This window comes from Hemitrygon akajei, chromosome 1 (assembly GCF_048418815.1).
Source record: "Hemitrygon akajei chromosome 1, sHemAka1.3, whole genome shotgun sequence".
NCBI classification, from domain to species: Eukaryota; Metazoa; Chordata; class Chondrichthyes; order Myliobatiformes; family Dasyatidae; genus Hemitrygon; species Hemitrygon akajei.
The window spans coordinates 8,730,309-8,754,831 of NC_133124.1; the positions used below are offsets into that span (position 1 = coordinate 8,730,309).

A 24,523-nucleotide genomic window follows, 5' to 3' on the forward strand; every position below is an offset into this window, starting at 1 on the left:
TCAATGCCTGTTGTCAAGCCATTGCATGATTTCTCAAGTATTGGATATATTTCTTAAAATCTTAGGGAAGTTCTGACATTGAAACTGGGCCAAAACACATCATTAATGCAGCATCTATGTGCTTTAGTTACCAGTATGTTATGTCTTTTTATCGTCTTCTGGCTGATTTCAGCTGCCATCATGGCTTCCTAAAACAGAAGACAAAACAAAATTAAAATACCTTTTTTGGAATAAAGTTTTAAAGATGGCACTATTATTAACTGGGGTGGTACAGCAGCGATTAGTGTTACAGCACCAGTGACACTGACTCAATTCCTGCCGCTGTCTGTAAGGAGTTTGTATGTTCCCCCCTTGACAGCGTGAATTTCCTCTGGGTGTTCTGGTACCCCCCCCCCCCCACTTTCTAAACACGTATGGGTTGGTAAATTAGCAAACTCAGCAGGTCTTACAGCAGGTATGGAGAGAAATAAACCACCGACATTTCAGGCTGAAATCCCACATCAGGACTGGTAAGGAAAGGGGCAAGATGCCAGAAAAAGGGGATGGAGGAAGGGAAAGGAGGATAAGTTGGCAGATGGTAGGTGAGACCAGGTGAGGAAGAGGGTATGTGGCTGGGGAAGGTGGATGAGGTGAGAAGCTGGGAGGTGATAGCTGAGGAGGCAAAGGGCTGAAAAAGGAGAAATCTGATAGGAGAGGAGAGTGGAACAAAGGAGAAAGGGAAGGAAGGGGACCAGAAGGAGATGAGAGGTAGGTGAGGAGAAATGAAGGGGTAAGAGGGGAGCCAGAAAGGGGAATGGAAAAAGAGAGAGATAAGTTGAAGGGAGGGAAATTACGGGAAATTAGAAAAATCGATGTTCATGACATCAGGTTAGAGGCTACCCAAACGGAATGTGAGCTGCTGTTCCTCCAACCTGAGGCTGGCCTCATCATTGCAGTAGAGAAGGCATATCAGAATAGGAATGGAAAGTAGAATTAAAATGGGAGGCCACCAGTAAAGTCCATCTTTGAGACGGATGGAGCAAAGATGTGCGACAAAGCGGTTAAGTATGGTAGCTTAGTTGGTTACCTGGGTACAATTTGGAGGTGCAGGCTTATTGGGCCAGGAGGGCCTGTTAAAGTGCTGTACCTCAAAAGAAATATAAATTAAAATAAATAATCATACAGAGAGAACAAGAAAACATACTTCATACTTCTTCTTCTCCAGCAGCCATTCAATGTGGTCGTCTTGGTCCCGTTCCTTTGCCACTACAATGTCCCTTGGACTGACGATGTAAAATAGTGATTCACCATCAGAGTGCTCTGTAAGAGAGAGTAGAGAGACGAACACTCTCTATTTTATCTTAAACCATGCAGATATGTGGAAACTTTGAGAGATGCACAGTGAGGAGCATCCTGACTGGTTGTGCCATGGCCCAGTACGGAAAAACCAACGCCCAAGGACAAAAAACCCTACAAAAAGTGGTGAGTACAGCCCAGCCCATCATAATTAAAGCCCTCCCGACCACTGAGCACATTTACAAGGAGTGCTGTTATAAGAAAGCTACAGCCACCATCAAAGAACCCCACCATCCAAGGCTATGCCCTCTTCTCGCTGCTGTCCTCGGGAGGGAGGTACAAAGTTCAAGGTAAGTTTATTAAAGTACATGTATGCCACCATATTTTGAGATATATTTTCTTGTGGGCAAACTCAGTAAATCCAAAAAACATAATATAATCGATAAAAGACCTCACCCAACAGGACAGACAAATAACCAGTGTGCAAAAGATAACAAACTGCAATACAAAAGAAAATAAATAATAATAATAATAAATAAACATGCAACAAATATCGAGAACTTGAGGTGAAGAGACCTTGAAGGTGAGTCCATCCATAGGTTGTGGGAACAGTTCTCTTTAAGAAGGGAGGAAGGCAAAAGAAAGGAAACTATAGGCCAGTTAGCCTAATCTCAGTGGCTGAGGAAAGTGTTGGAGTCTATTATTAAGGACAAAGTTTTGGGGTACTTGGAGACTAATGATAAAATAAGTCAAAACCAGCATGGTTTAAGTGAAGGGAAATCTTGCCTGACAAATCTGTTAGAGTTCTTCAAGGAAGTAACAAGCAGGGCGGACAAAGGAGAGGCAGTGGATGTCACTTACTTGGATTTTCAGAAGGGATTTGATAAGGCTGCTTAACAAGATAAAATCCTATGATGTTACAGGAAAGATACTGACGTGGATAGAGGAATTGCTGGCAGGCAGGCAGGAGGCAACAAGTGGGAATAAAGGGGGCCTTTTCTGGTTGGCTGCCAGTGACTACTGGTGTTCCTTAAGGGTCAGTATTGAGACCGCTGCTTTTCACATTGTTTGTCAATGATTTGGATAATGGAATTGATGGCTTTGTGGCAAAGTTTACGGATGGGTAGGTAGTGCTGAGGAAGCAATGTGATTGCAGCAGTGCTTAACAAATTGGAAGAATGGGCAAAAAAGTGACAGATGGAATACAGTGTTGGAAAATGTATGATAACGCATTTTGGTAAAAGGAACAATAGTGTGGACTATTGTCTAAATGAGAGGGTTCAGACATCAGAGGTGCAGACAGATTTAGGAGCCCGTGTGAAGATTCCTTGAAGGTTAAATTACAGGTTGTCTGTGGTAAAGAAGGCCAATGGAATGTTGGCATTTATTTCAAGGGGAATAGATTATAAAAGCAAGGAGATAATGCTGAGCCTTTATAAAGCACTGGTCAGGCCGCACTTGGAGTATTGTCAACAGTTTTGGGCCCCATATCTCAGAAAGGGTGTGTTGTCATTGGAGAGAGTCCAGAGGAGGTTCACGAGGATGATTCCGGAATTGAAAGGTTAACATATGAGGAGCATTTGGCAGCTTTGGGCCTGTATTCACTGGAATTTAGAAGAACGCAGTGGGATCTCATTGAAACCTAGCGAATGTTGAAAGGACTAGGTAAAGTGGATGTGGAGAGATGTTTCCTATGATGGGGGTATCCAGAACTAGAGGGCACAGCCTCAAAATTGAGGGGCGATCTTTTAGAACAGAGGTAAGGAGGAATCTTTTTTACCCAGTAAATCTGTGGAATGCTCTGCCACAAACTTTGGTAGAGGCCAAGTCCGTGGGTATATTTAAGGTGGAAGTTGATCGTTTCCTGATCAGTCAGGGCATCAAAGGATATGGCAAGAAGGCAGGTGTGTGGGGTAAAGTGGGATCTGGGATCAGCCATGATGGAATGGCAGAGCAGACTCAATGGGCTGAATGGCCTAATTCTGCTCCTATGTCTAACGGTCTTATGGGCGGACATGACAGATCGTTTGCAGGGAGTTGAAGATTGGAATCTTTAATATACATATTCCTTACTGTAGTTTATAAAAATATATATGTATTGCACTGCACTGCTGCAAAACAAAAATTTCAAGGCATATGTCAGTGATAATAAACCTGATTCCTGTTGACATTCTCCTCAATTCTGAGTCACAGTACAGTGGTCCATGTTTTTTATTATCTTTTCGAACTCAACAAATTGCTGAACATCCTGGCGTCCATCGTCCATCCCTCGCGGTCTCTGAACTGAGTGATCTGCCAGTCACGTTGCTGGGATTAAATGCAGAGCATGCCACATTGGCACCAGAATGCATAGCGACACTTGCGGGCTGCCCACGACACACCTTTAGGTTGAGTTGGTTGTTAATGCTAGCAACACAATTCACTGCACGTGCATGGCTTCTCCGTGGAGAGAGTTAGAAACACCAAGTTTTTAGGACTGCACATAACAGGCAATTGCACCTGGTCCCTCAATCGCACCCCTTTGGTTAAGAGACCGCAGCAGAGGCTCCTGTGCACTTCCTGTGGATATTGAGGCGAGTGAGGCTTCCCCCTCCTCCCATTTTAACAATTTTTTTGCAGGAGCACTGTTAAAAGCATCCTGACCAAATGCATCACCATCTCATAGGGGAATTGCAAGGCATCTGACTGCAAGATGCCTATAAAGGATTGCGAGGACTGCTGAGAGGATTATCAGGGTCCCTCTTCCACCCAGTAGAGATACTTATCAAGAGCTCTGCTTACGCAGGGCCCTTAGCATTGTCAATGATCCCTCTCATTTGTCTAACAATCTCTTTGACCACCTAGCATCAGGCAGGAAGTCCCATAGCATTAGGACAAAAACAGTTAGGATGGAGAACAGCTTCTTCTCCCAGGCTGCAAGACAACTGAACTCCCTGCACCATCCAGGACTCATCACGTACGAAGTTTCAGTAGCATTACGCTGTTTCCTTTTTAACTTGTATCATATATGCATTTTATTATTTGTTAATATATATTTGTGGTAATATTACTTTATGTGTTATGTGTCTGAGTTGTATGTACTGTGCTGTACACCTCGGTCCGGAGGACGTTGTTTTGTTTGGTGGTACACAAGTGTACATCTGAATGACAATAAACTGAACTTGAACTTGTATGCTTCAGAGTATGTGAGATTAATGAATAAATCAGAATCTGCACCAAGGCAAGGTCTCATAAAGCGAGCAAACATCCTCTTTCTGAGAACAAAGTGGATTTTTATGGTAATTTTGTGGTCATTGTTAATTAATGACTTTTTTTTTTAAATTCGAAGTTCAAACTTCAAAGTACATTTATTAGGAGGCTATGCATAGTATATACAGCTCTGAGGTTTGAGTCCCTACAGGCAGCCAGGAAACAAAGAAACCCAATAGAACCCATTAAAAAAGACGGTCAAACGCAAAATGTGCAGAAAAAGAAACATATTGTGCAAACATTCTAAGGTGGGAGGGTGAACAGCCAGAGGTTGTGGTCCATGTAGGTACCAACGACATGGGTAGGAAGAGTGACGAGGTTCTACGAAGTGAGTTCAGGAAGTTAGGTGCTAAGCGAAAGGGAAGACCGTCAAGCACACAGTGTACAGAGAAAAACATCGAATCGTGCAAACAATAAAAGTAAGCAAATAACAGTTAGAACTGAAGTTCACGAAAGTGAGTCCAAAGACACAGAGCCAGTCACAGCCGATCCAGAAGCCTGTTAGTTGCACTTCAGCGCAGAGTCAAGTAAATTCCACAATTCTTAATTCAAATTCCAGAACCACCATGGTGGGATTTGAACTCAAGTGTTTGAATGCGAGTCCAGGGTTCTGAACACAGAAATCCTTTGCCAGCAAAAGGCAGCCAACCACACAAATCACCCTGCTATTTGCTACACACTTTGCAGAAGTATCTGCAGCTCCCAACAACAGCCCAGGGAAAACCAAAATAAAAGCAAATTTAATGACATGCTATGGGAACAACGTACAGTCAGTGACCACTTCATTAGATACCCCTGTACACCTGATCATTAGTTCAAATTACGATTAGCCAATCAGGTAGCAGCAACTCAATGCATAAAAGCATGCAGATATAGTCAAGAGATTCAGTTGTTTATTCAAACCAAACATCAGAATGGGGAAGAAATGTGATCTAAGTAACTTTGACCGTGGAATGATTGTCGGTGCCAGACGGAGTGGTTTGAGTGTTTCAGAAACTGATCATTCCAGGATTTTCACGCACAACAGTCTATTGAGTTTACAGAGAATGGTGAGAAAATCAAAAATATCATCCAGGGAGCTGCAGTTCTGTGGGTAAAAACACAGTGTTAATAAGAGAGGTCAGAGGAGAATGACCAGACTGGTTCAAAGTGACAGTAACTCAAATAACCAGTCGTAACTACAGTGGTGTGCAGAAGAGCATCTCTGAATGCACAACACATCAAACCTTGAAGTGGATGGGCCAAAGTAGCAGAAAACCATACTGGGTTCCTAAGGATGATAAATAAGTCTCAATATGAACTTGACTACATAACTGCTCTCAAACATTGTACTGGAATTTGGTGTTGCTAGATAAATATTCAGCAACTTCAGCCCCTCGTCCATTCTAGAGAAGAATTCTAGTGTAGGTGTGTAGCTTACAGAAGGTCTGGTATGAGAAGGACTTCCTTCAAATACCAATCTGCAATTTGATGCGCAAATCCAGATTCATTCATCTATCACACGAATATGGAAAAGTACAGTGAATGCATCATTTGTGTTTACAAACAGCACAGTCCGAATATGTGCTGGCAGGAGCCCACCAGTGTCACCAGCACTGTTCTCTCCAAGCCGCGCAGGTACACGTCTGCACAGTAACTGCAATGCTCCCGCGCACATAACCTTTGTTGCCATGCAGTTGGAAAAAGTTTACGAAATGTAAAGGGTCTTCTTTGTTGTACTGTATTTCATTGCCTTTCCATTCAATTAATAAGTTAAATCAAAAGTATGTGTCTTTTCAATTTTAATTCTAAATATTCATAGTGCACATATTACACAAAAGCAAAACATTTAAAGTGCTGTGTAAAGATTTTCCGCTTAGAGCAATGGTTGGTGCACACGGTGAAAGGCAGGAACATTGTGACCACACATTCTGGGGCCAACATAACATACCCACAATGCCCAGCAGAACAACACAGAGCACAACTAGCGACAAAACAGCAACAGCAAAACAAGCTACGTTCTTCCCTCCCAACCAGCTACCCACACACAGACACGGTCCTCCTACTCTAAATGTTGCCTGTCTGCTTACTGTGAGGGGATAAAATAAAATCTGCATTCACTGGATGAATTATCAGTCTACACCCACCTTCACCGTACAGGTAACATTATTGCCAATTTCTTACCCAAGCTGTAATCTCTGCATTCGTTCTCCTGGAAACCCCGCACAGACAGAGCATCAGAAGATATCTCTTCATATGTATCAGGCAGATGGTGGATGATGTCAAGCCGAGGCCTTGCACAGTGTTCGTTATCCTGCTCCGTAAAGAAGAAAGGGTACATCACTGGCAAGAATCAAGATTGTTTATAGTCATCCTTTAACAGACAGGTGTAAAGGAGAACAATTGTTATTCTGGATCCGAAGCAACATTAAAAAAAAATCACAATTAATATAAAGAACACAATAAATTTAAACATAAAAGCAATCCAATAAAACAAGTAATTGTTGACTGTCAACACGAGTGAATCTGCAGATGCTGGAAATAAATAAAAACACAAAATGCTGGCAGAACTCAGCAGGCCAGATAGCATCTATGGGAGGAGGTAGTGACGACGTTTCGGGCCGAAACCCTTCATCAGGAGGGCTCTCCTGCTGAGTTCTGCCAGCATTTTGTTGTTTTAATTGTTGACTGTGCTGTATATACATACGATTAGCTTATGTATGTAGACTGATTGTATGTACAATGCAGTGCAAAAGCTTAAGCACGTAGAGTGCCTATAAAAAGTATTCACCCTCCCCCCACCCCCGGAAGTTTTCATGTTTAATTATCTTACAACATTGAATCACAGTGGATTTAATTTGGGTTTTTGACACTGATCAACAGAAAAAGACTCATTCGTGTCAAAGTGAAAGCTGTTCTCTACAAAGTGGTCTAAATTAATTACAAATATAAAACAATTGATTGCGTAAGTATTCATCCCTGCTTTAATATGACACACCAAATCATTACTTGTGCAGCCAACTGGTTTCAGAAGTCACATAGTTAGTTAAACTGAGATCTGTTTTTGGAGACCTGTGTGCAGTCACGGTGTTGCAATTGATTGTAGTAAAATACACCTGTGTCTGGAAGCTCCGACTGCCGGTGAGTCAGTATCCTGGCAAAAACTACACCACGAAGACAAAAGAATACTCCAAACAACTCCTCAAAAAAGTTATTGAAAAGCACAAGTCAGGAGAGGATACAAGGAGTTTTCCAGGTCATTGAATATCCCTTGGAGTACAGTTGTCAATCATCAAGAATTGGGAAGAATATGGCACAGCTGTAAATCTGCCTAGAGCAGGCAGTCCTCAAAAACTGAGTGACCGTGCAAGAAGGGGACTAGTGAGGGAGGCCATCAAGAGATCTGTGACAACTCTGGAGGAGTTACAAACTTCAGTGGCTGAGATGGGAGAGACTGCACATACAACAACTGTTGCCCGGGTGATTCACCAGTCGCAGCTTTATGGGAAAGTGGCAAAGAGAAAGCTGCTGTTGAAAAAAACTCTCATGAAATCTCAGCTAGAATTTGCCAGGAGTCAGCCAGAAGAAGGTTCTATGGTCTGATGAAACGAAAATTGAACTTTTATGTCATCAAACTAAACATTATGTTTGGTGTAAGCCGAACACCGCACATCATGAAAAACACACCATCCCTACCGTGAAGCATGGTGTTACTTTTTTGGAGGAGAAAGTCTGATTTTTGGAGAAGGAAGTCAGAGGATCAGAACGGGAGTGCGGCGGGAGCCATGTTGATATTTTCTTCTTCTCATCGGAGTTAAGAGAGGCGGGACTGCGCAGGTGTGTGACGTTGGGCAGTGAAGTTTCGGAAGATGTAAAAGGAACACAGCCTTAGACAGCGGGCAGCGTCGTTTGCGGGCAGCGGAGTGAGCTGGGAGCAGAGTGAAGGCTTAAGGACTTGGGCTCAACGGGTGTAGGCGGAAACGGGTGAGGCAAGGTAGGTTTAGGTTTCAGTTTTTCCTGTTATTTGAGGAAAGGGGAAGTTTGAGTGTGAGGACAGCTTGTTGTTCTCGGTGTCGGATGTGGGAAGTCCTGGAGTCTCCTAACCTCCCGGATGTCCACATCTGCGCCAGGTGCGCCGAGCTGCAGCTCCTAAGGGACCGTAGTGGTTATACCCCTTGACAATAAGTACTCCTGTTTGAGTACTATGGGGGGGGGGGGGGGGGTGGAGACAGTGGCCATGCCTCCAGTGCAGAGTCCAGCCCTGTAGCTCAGAAGGGTAGGGAAAGGAAGAGGAAGGCAGTAGTAATAGGGGACTCGATAGTTAGGGAGCCAGATAGGCGATTCTGTGGATGCAGTCAGGAGACCCGGATGGTAGTTTGCCTCCCTGGTGCCAGGGTCCGGGATGTTTCTGATCGTTTCCAAGATATCCTAAAGAGGGATGGTGAGAGGCCAGAGGTTGTGGTACATATAGGTACCAATGACACAGGTAGGAAAAGGGAAAAGGTCCTGAAAGGAGAATACAGGGAGTTAGGAAGGGAGTTGAGAAGAAGGATCGCAAAGGTAGTAATCTCGGGATTACTGCCTGTGCCACGCGACAGTGAGAATAGGAATAGGATGAGGTGGAGGATAAATGCATGGCTGAGGGATTGGAGCAGGGGACAGGGATTCAAGTTTCTGGATCATTGGGACCTCTTTTGGGGCAGGTGTGACCTGTACAAAAAGGATGGGTTGCACTTGAATCCAAGGGCGACCAATATCCTGGCGGGGAGATTTGCGAAGGCTACTGGGGAGACTTTGAGCTAGAATGGTTGGGGGGTGGGAATCAAATTGAAGAGACTAGGAGAGAGGAGGTTAGTTCACAAATAGAGAAATCTAGTAGACAGTGTGTGAGGGAGGATAGGCAGGTGACAGAGAAGGGGAGCGCTCAGACTGAAGATGTAAGAGAGAAGGAAGAAAAAGATAAAAAGGTTTGCACCGTTAGGGATAAACTCTTCCATTAATTGCACAGCCTTGAGACCGTAAGACATACAGCATTGTGCAAAAGAATTAGGCACATGAATATATATAGACAGGGTGCCTAAGACTTCTTCACAGTACTGTAGTAATTTAAGTATTGCACTGTCTTTTGTACTGCTGCCACAAAAGAAAAAAACTACAAACATAATTTCATGGCATCTGCGAGTGATGATAAACCTGATTCTGATATGGGTCTCTATTGTGGGCTGAGAGTGGGAAGGGGGCAGGGAGAGGGGAATCATGGTTGGGAAAGGGGGAAGCGAGGGGGAGGGAGTGGGAAGCACCAGAGAGGCATTCGGTAATGATCAATAAAGCACTTGCTTGGAATCAAATGACCTTGCCTGGAGCCTCATTGCTGGGTGCATTTGATCCCACACCACAGCCAACTCCTGGCACTCTTTCCCTCCTACCTGTCCCACAACCTCCCTGCAGAACTCCATCTTCACCATTCCCAACATCCTTTGCTCCCGCCAGATTTACAAACTTGATTTCCACTCCACATTGACGAATACAGTACTGTGCAAAAGTCTTAGGCACTCTAGATATATCATTTGGCCCGCATTGAGTCTGCACCATCATAGCTGATTTATTTTCCCTCTCAACCCCATTCTCCTGCCCTGTTACAGTAGTCTTTGATGTTGTGCCTTATGAGCCTGATTGAATTTTTTGAGGATGTGACTAAACACATTGATGAAGGTAGAGCCGTAGATGTAGTGTTTATGGATTTCAGCAAGGCATTTGATAAGGTACCCCATGCAAAGCTTATTGAGAAAGTAAGGAGGCATGGGATCCAAGGGGACATTGCTTTGTGGATCCAGAGCTGGCTTGCCCACAGGAGGCAAAGAGTGGTTGTAGATGGGTCATATTCTGCATGGAGGTCGGTGACCAGTGATGTGTCTCAGAGATTTGTTCTAGGACCCTCACTCTTTGTGATTTTTATAAATGACCTGGATGAGGAAGTGGAGGGATGGGTTAGTAAATTTGTTGATGACACAAAGGTTGGGGATGTTGTGGATAGTGTGGAGGGCTGTCAGAGGTTACAGTGGGATATTGATAGGATGCAAAACTGGGCTGAGAAGTGGCAGATGGAGTTCAACTAGATAAGTGTGAAGTGGTTCATTATAGTAGGTCAAATATGATGGCAGAATATAGTATTAATGGTAAGACTCTTGGCACTGTGAAAGATTAGAGGGATCTTGGGGTCCGAGTCCATAGGACGCTCAAAGCAGCCATGCAGGTTGACTCTGTGGTTAAGAAGGCATACGGTGTATTGGCCTTCATCAATCGTGGAATTGAATCTAGGAGCCGAGGGGTAATGTTGCAGCTATATAGGACCCTGGTCAGACCCCACTTGGAGTACTGTGCTCAATTCTGGTTGCCTTACTACAGGAAGGATGTGGAAACTATAGAAAGGGTGCAGAGGAGATTTACAAGGACGTTGCCTGGATTGGGGAGCATGCCTTATGAAAATAGGTTGAGTGAACTTGGCCTTTTCTCCTTGGAGTGACGGAGGATGAGAGGTGACCTGATAGAGGTGTATAAGAAGATGAGAGGCATTGATCATGTGGATAGTCAGAGGCTTTTTCCCAGAGCTGAAACGGTTGCCACAAAGGGACACAGGTTTAAGGTGCTGGGGAGTAGGTACAGAGGAGATGTCAGCGGTATGTTTTTTACTCAGAGAGTGGTGAGTGCGTGGATTGGGCTGCCGGCAACGGTGGTGGAGGCGGATACGATAGGGTCTTTTAAGAGACTTTTAGATGGGTACATGGAGCTTAGAAAAATAGAGGGTTATGGGGAAGTCTAGTAATTTCTACAGTAGGGACATGTTCGGCACAACTTTGTGGGCCAAAGGGCTTGTATTGTGCTGTAGGTTTTCTATGTTTTTATGTCCTTACTAATCAAGAAAGTGTCAACCTCTGCTTTAGATATACTGATTGTTAATACACGATGTTTTGAATATGCCATTACCTTCTGCTCCAAGAACTCCTTCACATACATTAGGAGGACAAGACGTTCACCGAGGGGTGCAAGTCCACTGATGTAAAACTCCGATTCAAAGGCAGACACTGAAAGAAAAGGAAACATTAGACATCAGAGTTTCTTTCGTACAGTAAAGAGGCAAGGAAGACATTATCATAAGCTTGCTTAAAACATGATCTTGTTGGTGTTTTTAAATTGATAATGAATACTGGAAACAGTACTTTAAAATGTGGACCAATGAGACATAAGTGATGGGACTCTGCAATGGCATTTGACTTTAATTTTATTTACAAATACAGCTCCGTAACAGACTCTTCCAAATCAATGAGCCTGTGCTGACCAATTAAACTCATCTGACTGATTAACCTACTAACTCGTACATCTTTGGAATGTGGGAGGAAACCAGAGCAACTGGAGGAAACCCGAGTAGAACATGGGGAACAAGGTTCAAAGGTCAAAGTAAATTTATTATCATATATATAGTTATACTGTAGTTATTTTATGTATTGCACTGTACTGTTGCTGGGAAAAAAACAAATTTCATGACATATGTGAATGAGACCTGATATGGTCTCTACAGTGGGAAGAGGGCAGGGAGAGGGGAATCATGGTTGGGAAAAGGGGAAGGGAGAGGGGAGGGAGCAGGAAGCACCAGAGAGACGTTCTGTAATGATCAATAAACCAAATGTTTGGAATCAAATGACTTTGCCTGGACTCCTTCCATGTCATCTGTCCCACATCCCCCCTGTGGCACTATACCTTCACCATTCCCAATATCCTTTACTTCTACCAGAGTTACAAACTTGCCCTCCATTCCATGTTGACAAATCCAGGTACGGGGGGGGGGGGGGGGGGGTGGTGTGTGTGTGTGTGTGTGTACGTGTACACACATATATACACACACACACACACACACAGAGGAGGAAATACATATATAAGGACAACAAACTGTGCAAATACAAAAAAGGAGAAAGAATTAAATAAATAAGCAATCAACATTGAGACCACGAGCTGTAGGGAAATACAACCTTCCTACAGACAGCGGTGAGAATTGAACCTGGGTCACTGGCACTGTAGTAGCATTGTGTTAACGACTATGCTAATGTGCCGACTTGATAGAAATGTATTGTCTCTGTCCGTTCTAATCTCTTTTCAGAAAAGAGGAAATCTTAGAAATTGAGCAAATGTATCATATTCTGAAACATGCCTAGGTACATTATTATTTTTCAATTATTATTTAATTTACTGTATGCAATCAAGTTTTTTAAAAATATTGTTCAAATGACACTTTATAACGAGGCCTGTAGAGAGCGCTGTAGTTACTCCCTCTGAAGAAATGCAACTTTTCAGTTTTAAGAGGAAATCAATACCATTTCCACTTAGCTGTACTGAATTGTAGGGGAACCAAACACATCCTCTGTTTCTATGAGGAGATTGCTTCATGGGACTCAAACAGGTTACTTTAAAATTTGAACTGCATTATCAAATGGCACCTTGCATTGTTTGTCAGCAAGAGAAGTAAGTATTTCTACAGGAATAAAACCACTCAGCAACTGTGGAATCCCAGCTTCCCAGGGAAGCTTATACCAAATGCCATCTTAATAGTTTTAGGTAAGTACCTCCATGCAGCACAACAGAACAGCAGGATGGTTTTCACAATCCCCATCACCTGGGAAACGCCTTCTTGCAGCAACCATTGAGAGAAGCATCTAATGGCTCTGGGCCTGTACTCACTGGAGTTTAGAAAAATGAGGGTGGGGGGCAAGCTCATTGAAACCTATCAAATACTGAAAGGCATTGATAGAGTTAACATAGAGAGGATGTTTCCTACAGCGGGCGAGTCCAGGACCACAGGGCTCAGCCTCAGAGTGTTCCTTTAGAACAGAGATGAGGAGAATTTTCTTTGGCCAGAGGGTGGTGAATCTGTGGAATTCATTAACACAGATGGCTGTCGAGGCCAAGTAATTGGATATATTTAAAGCGGAGGTTGGTAAGTTCTTCATTAGCCGGGGTTACGGGAAAAAGGCAGGAGAATGGAGGTTTACGTAGTTCAGTGTAGTTCTTGTATTGTTTCATGTAGCACCATGGTCCTGAAAAACGTTGTCTCGTTTTTACTGGGTACGGTACCAGCAGTTATGGTTGAAATGACAATAAAAAGTGACTTGACTTGACTTGAGAGGGATAGTATATCAGAGGGGCTAACTTCACTCACCCCATCACTGAATTGTTCCCATAACCCAGAGACTCACTTTCAAGGACTCTCCATGTTCTTGATATATATTTATTAATCATCATTTCTTTCCTTCTTCTTCTGTCCTTGCACAGTTAGTGAAATGCAGTGATTTTGGCTCTGGTGGCTTTGAAGCCAACCTGGTTACGCATCATGCTTCTTCTCTGCAGGACAGGCAAAACAAAACTGCTACAGAACCAGCAATGAAGAATCCTCCTGCATCTGAGGGTGTCGGTCTTCCCGAGTCTCCGCCTGGGACGTGCACGACCGACGGGTGAAAACCGAGAGGAAGCTACCGGCACAATGAAGGAAGCCATGAACACCACCAGAAATGGAGGACCATCTCTGTCCACCAGCGAAATGGGCAGGAGCCATATTGTCATCAATACAGGGCAGGGCAAACATTAAATAATTTTCATAATCAGTAAACCAAGTAAGGGGTGAGAAAAAATATAGGGGTGGTCTGGATCGCAGCCTGACGGCCAATCGGAGATCCAGTTTGAACCCTGAAGGTCCATCGGAGGATTGGATCAAAACCCAAAGGTTAATCGGAGGACTGGATCAAAGCCTGAAGGTCGATCAGAGGACTGGATTGAGGCCTGAAGGTCCATCGGAGGACTGGATCGAGGCCTGAATGTCGATCGGAGGACTGGATCAAAGCCTGAAGGTCGATCGGAGGACTGGATCGAGGCCTGAAGGTCGATCGCAGGACTGGATCGAGGCCTGAAGGTCGATCGGAGGACTGGATCAAGGCCTGAATGTCGATCGGAGGTCTGGATCAAAGCCTGAAGGTCGATCGGAGGACTGGATCGAGGCCTGAAGGTCGATCGGAGGTCTGGATCGAGGCCTGAAGGTCGATCGGAGGACTGGATCGAAGCCTGAAGGTTGATCGGAGGACTGGATCGAGGCCTGAAGGTCGGTCGGAGGTCTGGATCGAGGCCTGAAGGTCGATCGGAGGTCTGGATCGAAGCCTGAAGGTCGATCAGAGGTCTGGATCGAGGCCTGAAGGTCGATCGGAGGACTGGATCGAGGCCTGAAGGTCGATCGGAGGACTGGATCGAGGCCTGAAGGTCGATCGGAGGACTGGATCGAGGCCTGAAGGTCAATCGGAGGATTGGATCAGAACCCAAAGGTTAATCGGAGGACTGGATCGAAGCCTGAAGGTTAATCGGAGGACTGGATCGAAGCCTGAAGGTCGATCGGAGGACTGGATCGAGGCCTGAAGGTCGATCGGAGGACTGGATCAAGGCCTGAAGGTCGATCGGAGGACTGGATCGAGGCCTGAAGGTCGATCGGAGGACTGGATCGAGGCCTGAAGGTCGATCGGAGGACTGGATCGAGGCCTGAAGGTCGATCGGAGGACTGGATCGAGGTCTGAAGGTCGATCGGAGGACTGGATCGAGGCCTGAAGGTCCATCGGAGAACTGGATCGAGGCCTGAAGGTCGATCGGAGGACTGGATCAAGGCCTGAATGTCGATCGGAGGTCTGGATCATAGCCTGAAGGTCGATCGGAGGACTGGATCGAGGCAAGGTCGATCGGAGGTCTGGATCGAGGCCTGAAGGTCGATCGGAGGACTGGATCGAAGCCTGAAGGTCGATCGGAGGACTGGATCGAGGCCTGAAGGTCGGTCGGAGGTCTGGATCGAGGCCTGAAGGTCGATCGGAGGTCTGGATCGAAGCCTGAAGGTCGATCGGAGGTCTGGATCGAGGCCTGAAGGTCGATTGGAGGACTGGATCGAGGCCTGAAGGTCGATTGGAGGACTGGATCGAGGCCTGAAGGTCGATCGGAGGACTGGATCGAGGCCTGAAGGTCAATCGGAGGACTGGATCGAAGCCTGAAGGTCGATCGGAGGACTGGATCGAAGCCTGAAGGTCGATCGGAGGTCTGGATCGAAGCCTGAAGGTCGATCAGAGGATTGGATCAAAACCCAAAGGTTAATCAGAGGTCTGGATTGAAGCCTGAAGGTCCATCGGAGGATTGGATCAGAACCCAAAGGTTAATCGGAGGACTGGATCGAAGCCTGAAGGTTAATCGGAGTACTGGATCGAAGCCTGAAGGTCGATCGGAGGACTGGATCGAGGCCTGAAGGTCGATCGGAGGACTGGATCGAGGCCTGAAGGTCGATCGGAGGACTGGATCGAGGCCTGAAGGTCGATCGGAGGACTGGATCGAGGCCTGAAGGTCGATCGGAGGACTGGATCGAGGCCTGAAGGTCGATCGGAGGACTGGATCGAGGTCTGAAGGTCGATCGGAGGACTGGATCGAGGCCTGAAGGTCGATCGGAGGACTGGATTGAGGCCTGAAGGTCGATCGGAGGACTGGATCGAGGCCTGAATGTCCATCGGAGGACTGGATCGAGGCCTGAAGGTCGATTGGAGGACTGGATCGAAGCCTGAAGGTCGATCGGAGGACTGGATCGAGGTCTGAAGGTCAATCAGAGGATTGGATTGAAAACTTAAGGTCGATCACAGGATTGGATCGAGGCCTGAAGGTCAATCGGAGGACTGGATCGAGGCCTGAAGGTCGATCGGAGGACTGGATCGAGGTCTGAAGGTCGATCGGAGGACTGGATCGAGGTCTGAAGGTCAATCAGAGGATTGGATTGAAAACTTAAGGTCGATCACAGGATTGGATCGAGGCCTGAAGGTCGATCGGAGGACTGGATCGAGGCCTGAAGGTCGATCGGAGGACTGGATCGAGGTCTGAAGGTCGATCGGAGGACTGGATCGAGGCCTGAAGGTCGATCGGAGGACTGGATTGAGGCCTGAAGGTCGATCGGAGGACTGGATCGAGGCCTGAAGGTCAATCAGAGGATTGGATTGAAAACTTAAGGTCGATCACAGGATTGGATCGAGGCCTGAAGGTCGATCGGAGGACTGGATCGAGGCCTGAAGGTCGATCGGAGGACTGGATCGAGGTCTGAAGGTCGATCGGAGGACTGGATCGAGGCCTGAAGGTCGATCGGAGGACTGGATTGAGGCCTGAAGGTCGATCGGAGGACTGGATCGAGGCCTGAATGTCCATCGGAGGACTGGATCGAGGCCTGAAGGTCGATTGGAGGACTGGATCGAAGCCTGAAGGTCGATCGGAGGACTGGATCGAGGTCTGAAGGTCAATCAGAGGATTGGATTGAAAACTTAAGGTCGATTACAGGATTGGATCGAGGCCTGAAGTTCGATCGGAGGACTGGATCGAGGCCTGAAGGTCGATCGGAGGACTGGATCGAGGCCTGAATGTCCATCGGAGGACTGGATCGAGGCCTGAAGGTCGATTGGACATCTGGATCGAGGCCTGAAGGTCGATCGGAGGACTGGATCGAGGCCTGAAGGTTAATCAGAGGTCTGGATTGAAGCCTGAAGGTCCATCGGAGGATTGGATCAGAACCCAAAGGTTAATCGGAGGACTGGATCGAAGCCTGAAGGTTAATCGGAGTACTGGATCGAAGCCTGAAGGTCGATCGGAGGACTGGATCGAGGCCTGAAGGTCGATCGGAGGACTGGATCGAGGCCTGAAGGTCGATCGGAGGACTGGATCGAGGCCTGAAGGTCGATCGGAGGACTGGATCGAGGCCTGAAGGTCGATCGGAGGACTGGATCGAGGTCTGAAGGTCGATCGGAGGACTGGATCGAGGCCTGAAGGTCGATCGGAGGACTGGATTGAGGCCTGAAGGTCGATCGGAGGACTGGATCGAGGCCTGAATGTCCATCGGAGGACTGGATCGAGGCCTGAAGGTCGATTGGAGGACTGGATCGAAGCCTGAAGGTCGATCGGAGGACTGGATCGAGGTCTGAAGGTCAATCAGAGGATTGGATTGAAAACTTAAGGTCGATCACAGGATTGGATCGAGGCCTGAAGGTCAATCGGAGGACTGGATCGAGGCCTGAAGGTCGATCGGAGGACTGGATCGAGGTCTGAAGGTCGATCGGAGGACTGGATCGAGGTCTGAAGGTCAATCAGAGGATTGGATTGAAAACTTAAGGTCGATCACAGGATTGGATCGAGGCCTGAAGGTCGATCGGAGGACTGGATCGAGGCCTGAAGGTCGATCGGAGGACTGGATCGAGGTCTGAAGGTCGATCGGAGGACTGGATCGAGGCCTGAAGGTCGATCGGAGGACTGGATTGAGGCCTGAAGGTCGATCGGAGGACTGGATCGAGGTCTGAAGGTCGATCGGAGGACTGGATCGAGGCCTGAAGGTCGATCGGAGGACTGGATTGAGGCCTGAAGGTCGATCGGAGGACTGGATCGAGGCCTGAATGTCCATCGGAGGACTGGATCGAGGCCTGAAGGTCGATTGGAGGACTGGATCGAAGCCTGAAGGTCGATCGGAGGACTGGATCGAGGTCTGAAGGTCAATCAGAGGATTGGATTGAAAACTTAAGGTCGATTACAGGATTGGATCGAGGCCTGAAGTTCGATCGGAGGACTGGATCGAGGCCTGAAGGTCGATCGGAGGACTGGATCGAGGCCTGAATGTCCATCGGAGGACTGGATCGAGGCCTGAAGGTCGATTGGACATCTGGATCGAGGCCTGAAGGTCGATCGGAGGACTGGATCGAGGCCTGAAGGTCGATCGGAGGACTGGATCGAGGCCTGAAGGTCGATCGGAGGACTGGATCGAGGTCTGAAGGTCGATCGGAGGACTGGATCGAGGCCTGAAGGTCCATCGGAGAACTGGATCGAGGCCTGAAGGTCGATCGGAGGACTGGATCAAGGCCTGAATGTCGATCGGAGGTCTGGATCAAAGCCTGAAGGTCGATCGGAGGACTGGATCGAGGCAAGGTCGATCGGAGGTCTGGATCGAGGCCTGAAGGTCGATCGGAGGACTGGATCGAAGCCTGAAGGTCGATCGGAGGACTGGATCGAGGCCTGAAGGTCGGTCGGAGGTCTGGATCGAGGCCTGAAGGTCGATCGGAGGTCTGGATCGAAGCCTGAAGGTCGATCGGAGGTCTGGATCGAGGCCTGAAGGTCGATTGGAGGACTGGATCGAGGCCTGAAGGTCGATTGGAGGACTGGATCGAGGCCTGAAGGTCGATCGGAGGACTGGATCGAGGCCTGAAGGTCAATCGGAGGACTGGATCGAAGCCTGAAGGTCGATCGGAGGACTGGATCGAAGCCTGAAGGTCGATCGGAGGTCTGGATCGAAGCCTGAAGGTCGATCAGAGGATTGGATCAAAACCCAAAGGTTAATCAGAGGTCTGGATTGAAGCCTGAAGGTCCATCGGAGGATTGGATCAGAACCCAAAGGTTAATCGGAGGACTGGATCGAAGCCTGAAGGTTAATCGGAGGACTGGATCGAAGCCTGAAGGTCGATCGGAGGACTGGATCGAGGCCTGAAGGTCGATCGGAGGACTGGATCGAGGCCTGAAGGTCGATCGGAGGACTGGATCGAGGCCTGAAGGTCGATCGGAGGACTGGATCGAGGCCTGAAGGTCGATCGGAGGACTGGATCGAGGCCTGAAGGTCGATCGGAGGACTGGATCGAGGTCTGAAGGTCGATCGGAGGACTGGATCGAGGCCTGAAGGTCGATCGGAGGACTGGATCGAGGCCTGAAGGTCGATCGGAGGACTGGATCGAGGCCTGAATGTCCATCGGAGGACTGGATCGAGGCCTGAAGGTCGATTGGAGGACTGGATCGAAGCCTGAAGGTCGATCGGAGGACTGGATCGAGGTCTGAAGGTCAATCAGAGGATTGGATTGAATACTTAAGGTCGATCACAGGATTGGATCGAGGCCTGAAGGTCGATCGGAGGACTGGATCGAGGCCTGAAGGTCGATCGGAGGACTGGATCGAGGCCTGAAGGTCGATCGGAGGACTGGATCGAGGTCTGAAGGTCGATCGGAGGACTGGATCGAGGCCTGAAGGTCCATCGGAGAACTGGATCGAGGCCTGAAGGTCGATCGGAGGACTGGATCGAGGCTTGAAGGTCGATCGGAGGACTGGATCGAGGCCTGAAGGTCGATCGGAGGACTGGATCGAGGCCTGAAGGTCGATCGGTGGACTGGATTGAAGCCTGAAGGTCAATCAGAGGATTGGATTGAAAACTTAAGGTCGATTACAGGATTGGATCGAGGCCTGAAGGTCGATCGGAGGACTGGATCGAGGCCTGAAGGTCGATCGGAGGACTGGATCGAGGCCTGAATGTCCATCGGAGGACTGGATCAAGGCCTGAAGGTCGATCGGAGGACTGGATCGAGGCCTGAATGTCCATCGGAGGACTGGATCGAGGCCTGAAGGTCGATTGGACATCTGGATCGAAGCCTGATGGTCGATCGGAGGTCTGGATCAAGGCCTGAAGTTTGGTTGGAGATCCAGATTGAAGCCCAAAGGCCAATTGAAGGACCCGATTGGGGCCCAAAGGCCGATTGGAAGTCTGGATCAAAAGCTAGAGGTCGATTGGAAGTCCAGATGTCAAGGCCTGAAGGCAAGAGCCTGTGTCTGTGAGTCTCCGCAAGGGAGGGAGAAACGCGGCTTGCTATTGTTGCTTTGTCGCTTGGTGTGTTCTGCGCTTTCCTACAGAGCGTTGTGGACACGCTATGTTGGCACCGGAATGTGTGTTGTCCCTTGCAGGCATCCTTGAGTGCTTTGGTCGATAACTCAAATGACACATTTCGCTGTTTGTTTCGATGCATGTGTGACAAATAAATCTAAATCTAAACAGTTTCAAACTTGTCAAAGAACAAAGCATCATCAAACATGCACATACGATTAAGGCAGGAGAAATAGTGGAAAATCATATTTTGTATAAGTTTAGAGACAGGTATATTTTTAAACATAAGTAAATTATAATCCACAGAAGTATTTTTTGAGGACATATAGAGCTTGCTAATATTGACTTAATATGCCATTAGTTTTACAACATAACAGTCAGGGCATTGAGTTACGGTCTGCCAATTGTGAGATTGGGTTTAATTTCCCACAGCTGTCCGTAAGGAGTTTGTATGTTTTTACCGTGACCTCTGGGTACTCTGGTTACTTCCCATATTCCAGAGCCGTCCGGGTTAGGGTTCAATAATTGGTGTGCATACTATTGGCATCTATCACAATTTGGACATCACTGAATCATGGCTGAAAGAAGACTGTATCTGGGAGCTTAATGTCCAAGGATACGTATTGTATCGAAAGGACAGGCAGAAAGGCAGTGGGGGTGGTGTTCCTCTGTTAATAAAGAATGAAATTAAATCATTAGGAAGGGGCGACACAGGGTCGGGAAGTGTTGAATTATTGTGCATAGATGGCAGTTGTATACTGACACCCAAACAGAAATAAGGGTGTGGCCTACACATTACAATGGGAGATGGAAAATGCATGCCAAAAGGGCAGAGTTACAATAGTCATGGGGGATTTCAATCTGCAGGTAGATTGGGAAAATCAGGTTGGAGCTGGATCCAAATGGGGGGAATTCTAGAATGCCTACGAGGTGGCTTTTTAGAGCAGCCTTGTGGTTGAGCCCACTAGGGGTCAGGTATTCTGGATTGGGTGTTGTGCAATGAACCAGAATTGATTAGAGAGCTTAAGGTAAAAGAATCCTTATGAGAAAGTGGTCATAATACGATCGAATTTGAGAGACAGCATCTCTGCAGAGGAACAAACAATCAACATTTCAGGTTGATCATTTCCATAGAAGCTGCCTGACCTGCTGAGTTCCTCCAGCATTTTGTGTGTATTACTCTCAATTTCCAGCATCTTTAGAATCTTCTATGTTAACACATTTTAGATTTCTGCAGTACACCTTTTCTGCTTGAAAATGCTACCAGCTTCACAGTGCATAAGCCATAAACACTGGTAGTTTTATTGTCATTATAACTGGAAGGTTCCTACAAAGGATTGCGAGGAGAGGATGATCGGGGTCTCTCTTCCTACCATCAGAGACGTTTATCAGGAACCCTGATAAACACAGCCCTTAGATTGTCAATGATCCCTCCAATCCGTCCAATAATCTCTTTGGCCCCCTACCATCAGGCAGGAGGTACCACAGATGTTAGAATGGGAACCAGTTTCTTAGATTCTTACCCCAGATCACCACCCAGGTCTCACCACCTATGAAGCGCCAGCAGCATTATACTCTAGACTTTTTAACTTGTCGTATATGCACCTTTTTATTTGTTTATTTTTTTATTTGTTTATTTGTGGCAAATCTCCAAGAGGGCCGCAACCTCATCATAGGGTTCAGAGGCTTGAGTGGCTCAATGACCTGGATAGCTATGTCGGCTAGTCAGGGCTTTAGCTCTTGGTGGGGTCACCCATGCCAAACAGGTCAAAGGGAAGAGGCCAGAGTAAGAGTGGTCCACCGGTCCTCCAAGTTTGGGGGATTAGCTCAGGGCTAACAACCCTGACTGGTCAAACAAAGTGCTGCTGAAACAGTACTGCAGAATCTTTCTATATCTGTGAGATGGTATGGACAGAGAGAGATGGAGGACCTTCTTTGCTGCTCTCAATGCCAGCGGCATAACAGGCAGCAACCCCCTGCCCTTTATGGTCATATTACTCTACGTGTTGTGTGCATGATGTAATGTGTTGTGCACCTTGATCAGAAGAAACGTTGTTTTGTTTGGGCAACGTGTGTATGAATGAATGATAATCAAAGAAATTTGAACTTGAACTTGAAAATTTGTGTTCATGAACAGCATTTATGTATTCCTTCTTTGAACTCTAGAGTTTGCAGTCCATAATTCCATGCAGGTCTGTGCTCTGAACAAAATATAATTCTGAGGGATGTGCTGAGTCACTCTGAAATACGTTCAGAACCCAGTTAAAGACTATTCATATCCAGAAATCAATTTTGAGTCTATCAGCGGGGGAGGAAAAAAGAATGTTTCCAATGATTTATTAATGAAATATCCAGAGAACTACTGCAGAGCAGAGCATAGAAATCCAGCACTTCCAATGAAAGTGGCGTCTTCCAATATGAAGACTGACGCAAATACCTCTGCAATTACTCTGCCATTTCTCTGTTCACTGGAGCCATCTCTGTAGTATCATTTTCCAGCAATCCAATGTCCACTTCGGCCTCTCATTCTTTATGTATTTAAAAAAAAATTGTGATTGCCTTTTTATTGGCAAGCTTGATCTCGTATTTACCCTGGATGCATGGATGTCTGCCGGGGGTGATAGTGAAGGCAGATACATTAGGGGCATTTAAGAGACTCTTAGATAGGTACACGGATGATAGAAAAATGGAGGGTTTTATGAGAGGGAAGGACCAATTGATCTTAGGTAAACTGGCTGGCACAACATTATTCTATGTTCCATGTCCTTAATTGTGAGGATGCTTGTGCCCCTGATGGCTGAGTCCACAATCTTCTGAAGACTCTTACGATACTCTGCACTGCAAACTCTATACCACAGTGAAGCTACACCTCAGGGACTGCAGCGGTGTAAGGCGGCGGCTCATCACCACCTTCTCAAGGGCAACTAGGGATGGGCAATAAATGCTGGCTTAGCTGGCGACACCCACATCCTGTAAATGAATAAATAAAAAGCAACCAGTCAATCTTCTTCGGGGATCAGAGGAAGAGAGGATCAGTAACTTTAAATTCCTTGGCACTATCATTTTGGAGTTTCTATCCAACCTCCAGCGTGTAAGTGCCATAATGAAGAAAGTACAGCAGCGCCTCTACTTTCTTAGAAATTTGCGAAGATTCGACATGTCATCTAAGACTTTGACAAACGTCTATAGATATGTGGTGGAGAGTATATTGACTGGCTGCCTCACAGCCTGGTATGGAAACACCAATGCCCTTGAATAGAAAACCTTTCAAAAAATGGTGGATAGAGCCCAGTCCATCACAGGTAAAGTACTCCTCACCATTGACCACATCTACAAGGAAAACAACCTCTATCATCAAGGAGCCAGATCATGCTCTAATCTTGCCACTGCCATCAGGAAAACGGTACATGAGCATTAGGTCCCTAACTACCAGGTTCAGGAACAGTTCTTTCCCTTCAACCATCCAGTGTGGATAACTTCACTCACCTCAAGATTCCTCACTTTCTAGGACTCTCCAACTCATGTTCTCAATATTTATTAATTTATTACGTTTTTTTCTCTTACACAATGTGCCCTCTTTTGCACTTTGGTTGTGTGCAGTTTTTCATTGATTCTACTGTGTTTCTTTGTATTTACTGTGAATGCCGTGGGTAGTATATGAGGACATATACGTACTTAGTACAGGTGACGGGGTGGAAATCAATATCTAACAAAGGAGGTGTAAGGTACCCCTTCCCTCAATTAGCCTGCATGTCACCCTTGAGCAAGGTGTAGCACCTACTTAGCAACCCCCACCCACCCTCCCCGATCAGGGCCACGTGAAGCACGTAGTGGATGATCATAAAACAGCTGGTGCATATCACAAGTCCTGGTTATGCGACCATTGATGCCTAGTAGACAATCTCTGAAGTGTATCGATAATGGCTGGGGTCACCTGTCTTGTAAAGACACTGCCCAGAAGAAGGCAATGGCAAACCATGCCTGTAAAAAAACTGACAAGGGCAATCACGGTCATGGAAAGACCACGATCGCCCATGTCATATGACATGGCACATAATGATGATAATGACGATGATAAGTACTTTGAAGAATGCTCTCCGTTGTACATCTGTAGAAATTGTTAGAGTTTATTTAACTGCATTTAATTCCGAGCATTTTATCAACAGTAAGAACTTTGTGGTGCAGCTTCTGGTGACGTACAATGACATAAAAAGCTTGGAACTGAAAGGTATTTGTTGAATGTTGTACTCTCTCATTTCTTATGCAAATAGATACAGAACACGAATGATCATTTACACA

At 46.6% G+C, this 24,523-nt stretch overlaps 1 protein-coding gene across 2 annotated transcripts in view; it reads right to left on the bottom strand.

The window, feature by feature from the left end:
- The window catches only part of vps41 (VPS41 subunit of HOPS complex), a 228,384-nt gene that overhangs the window by 75,226 nt on the left and 128,635 nt on the right, over nucleotides 1–24,523 (bottom strand). For both annotated transcript variants that reach the window (XM_073031609.1, XM_073031568.1), the window contains exons 11-14: nucleotides 11,488–11,585; nucleotides 6,688–6,817; nucleotides 1,184–1,299; nucleotides 132–188 (exon numbers count right to left, since the gene is read on the bottom strand). In XM_073031609.1, the coding sequence (XP_072887710.1) occupies nucleotides 132–188; nucleotides 1,184–1,299; nucleotides 6,688–6,817; nucleotides 11,488–11,585 (401 nt within the window). The remainder of the gene's footprint in view (nucleotides 1–131; nucleotides 189–1,183; nucleotides 1,300–6,687; nucleotides 6,818–11,487; nucleotides 11,586–24,523) is intronic.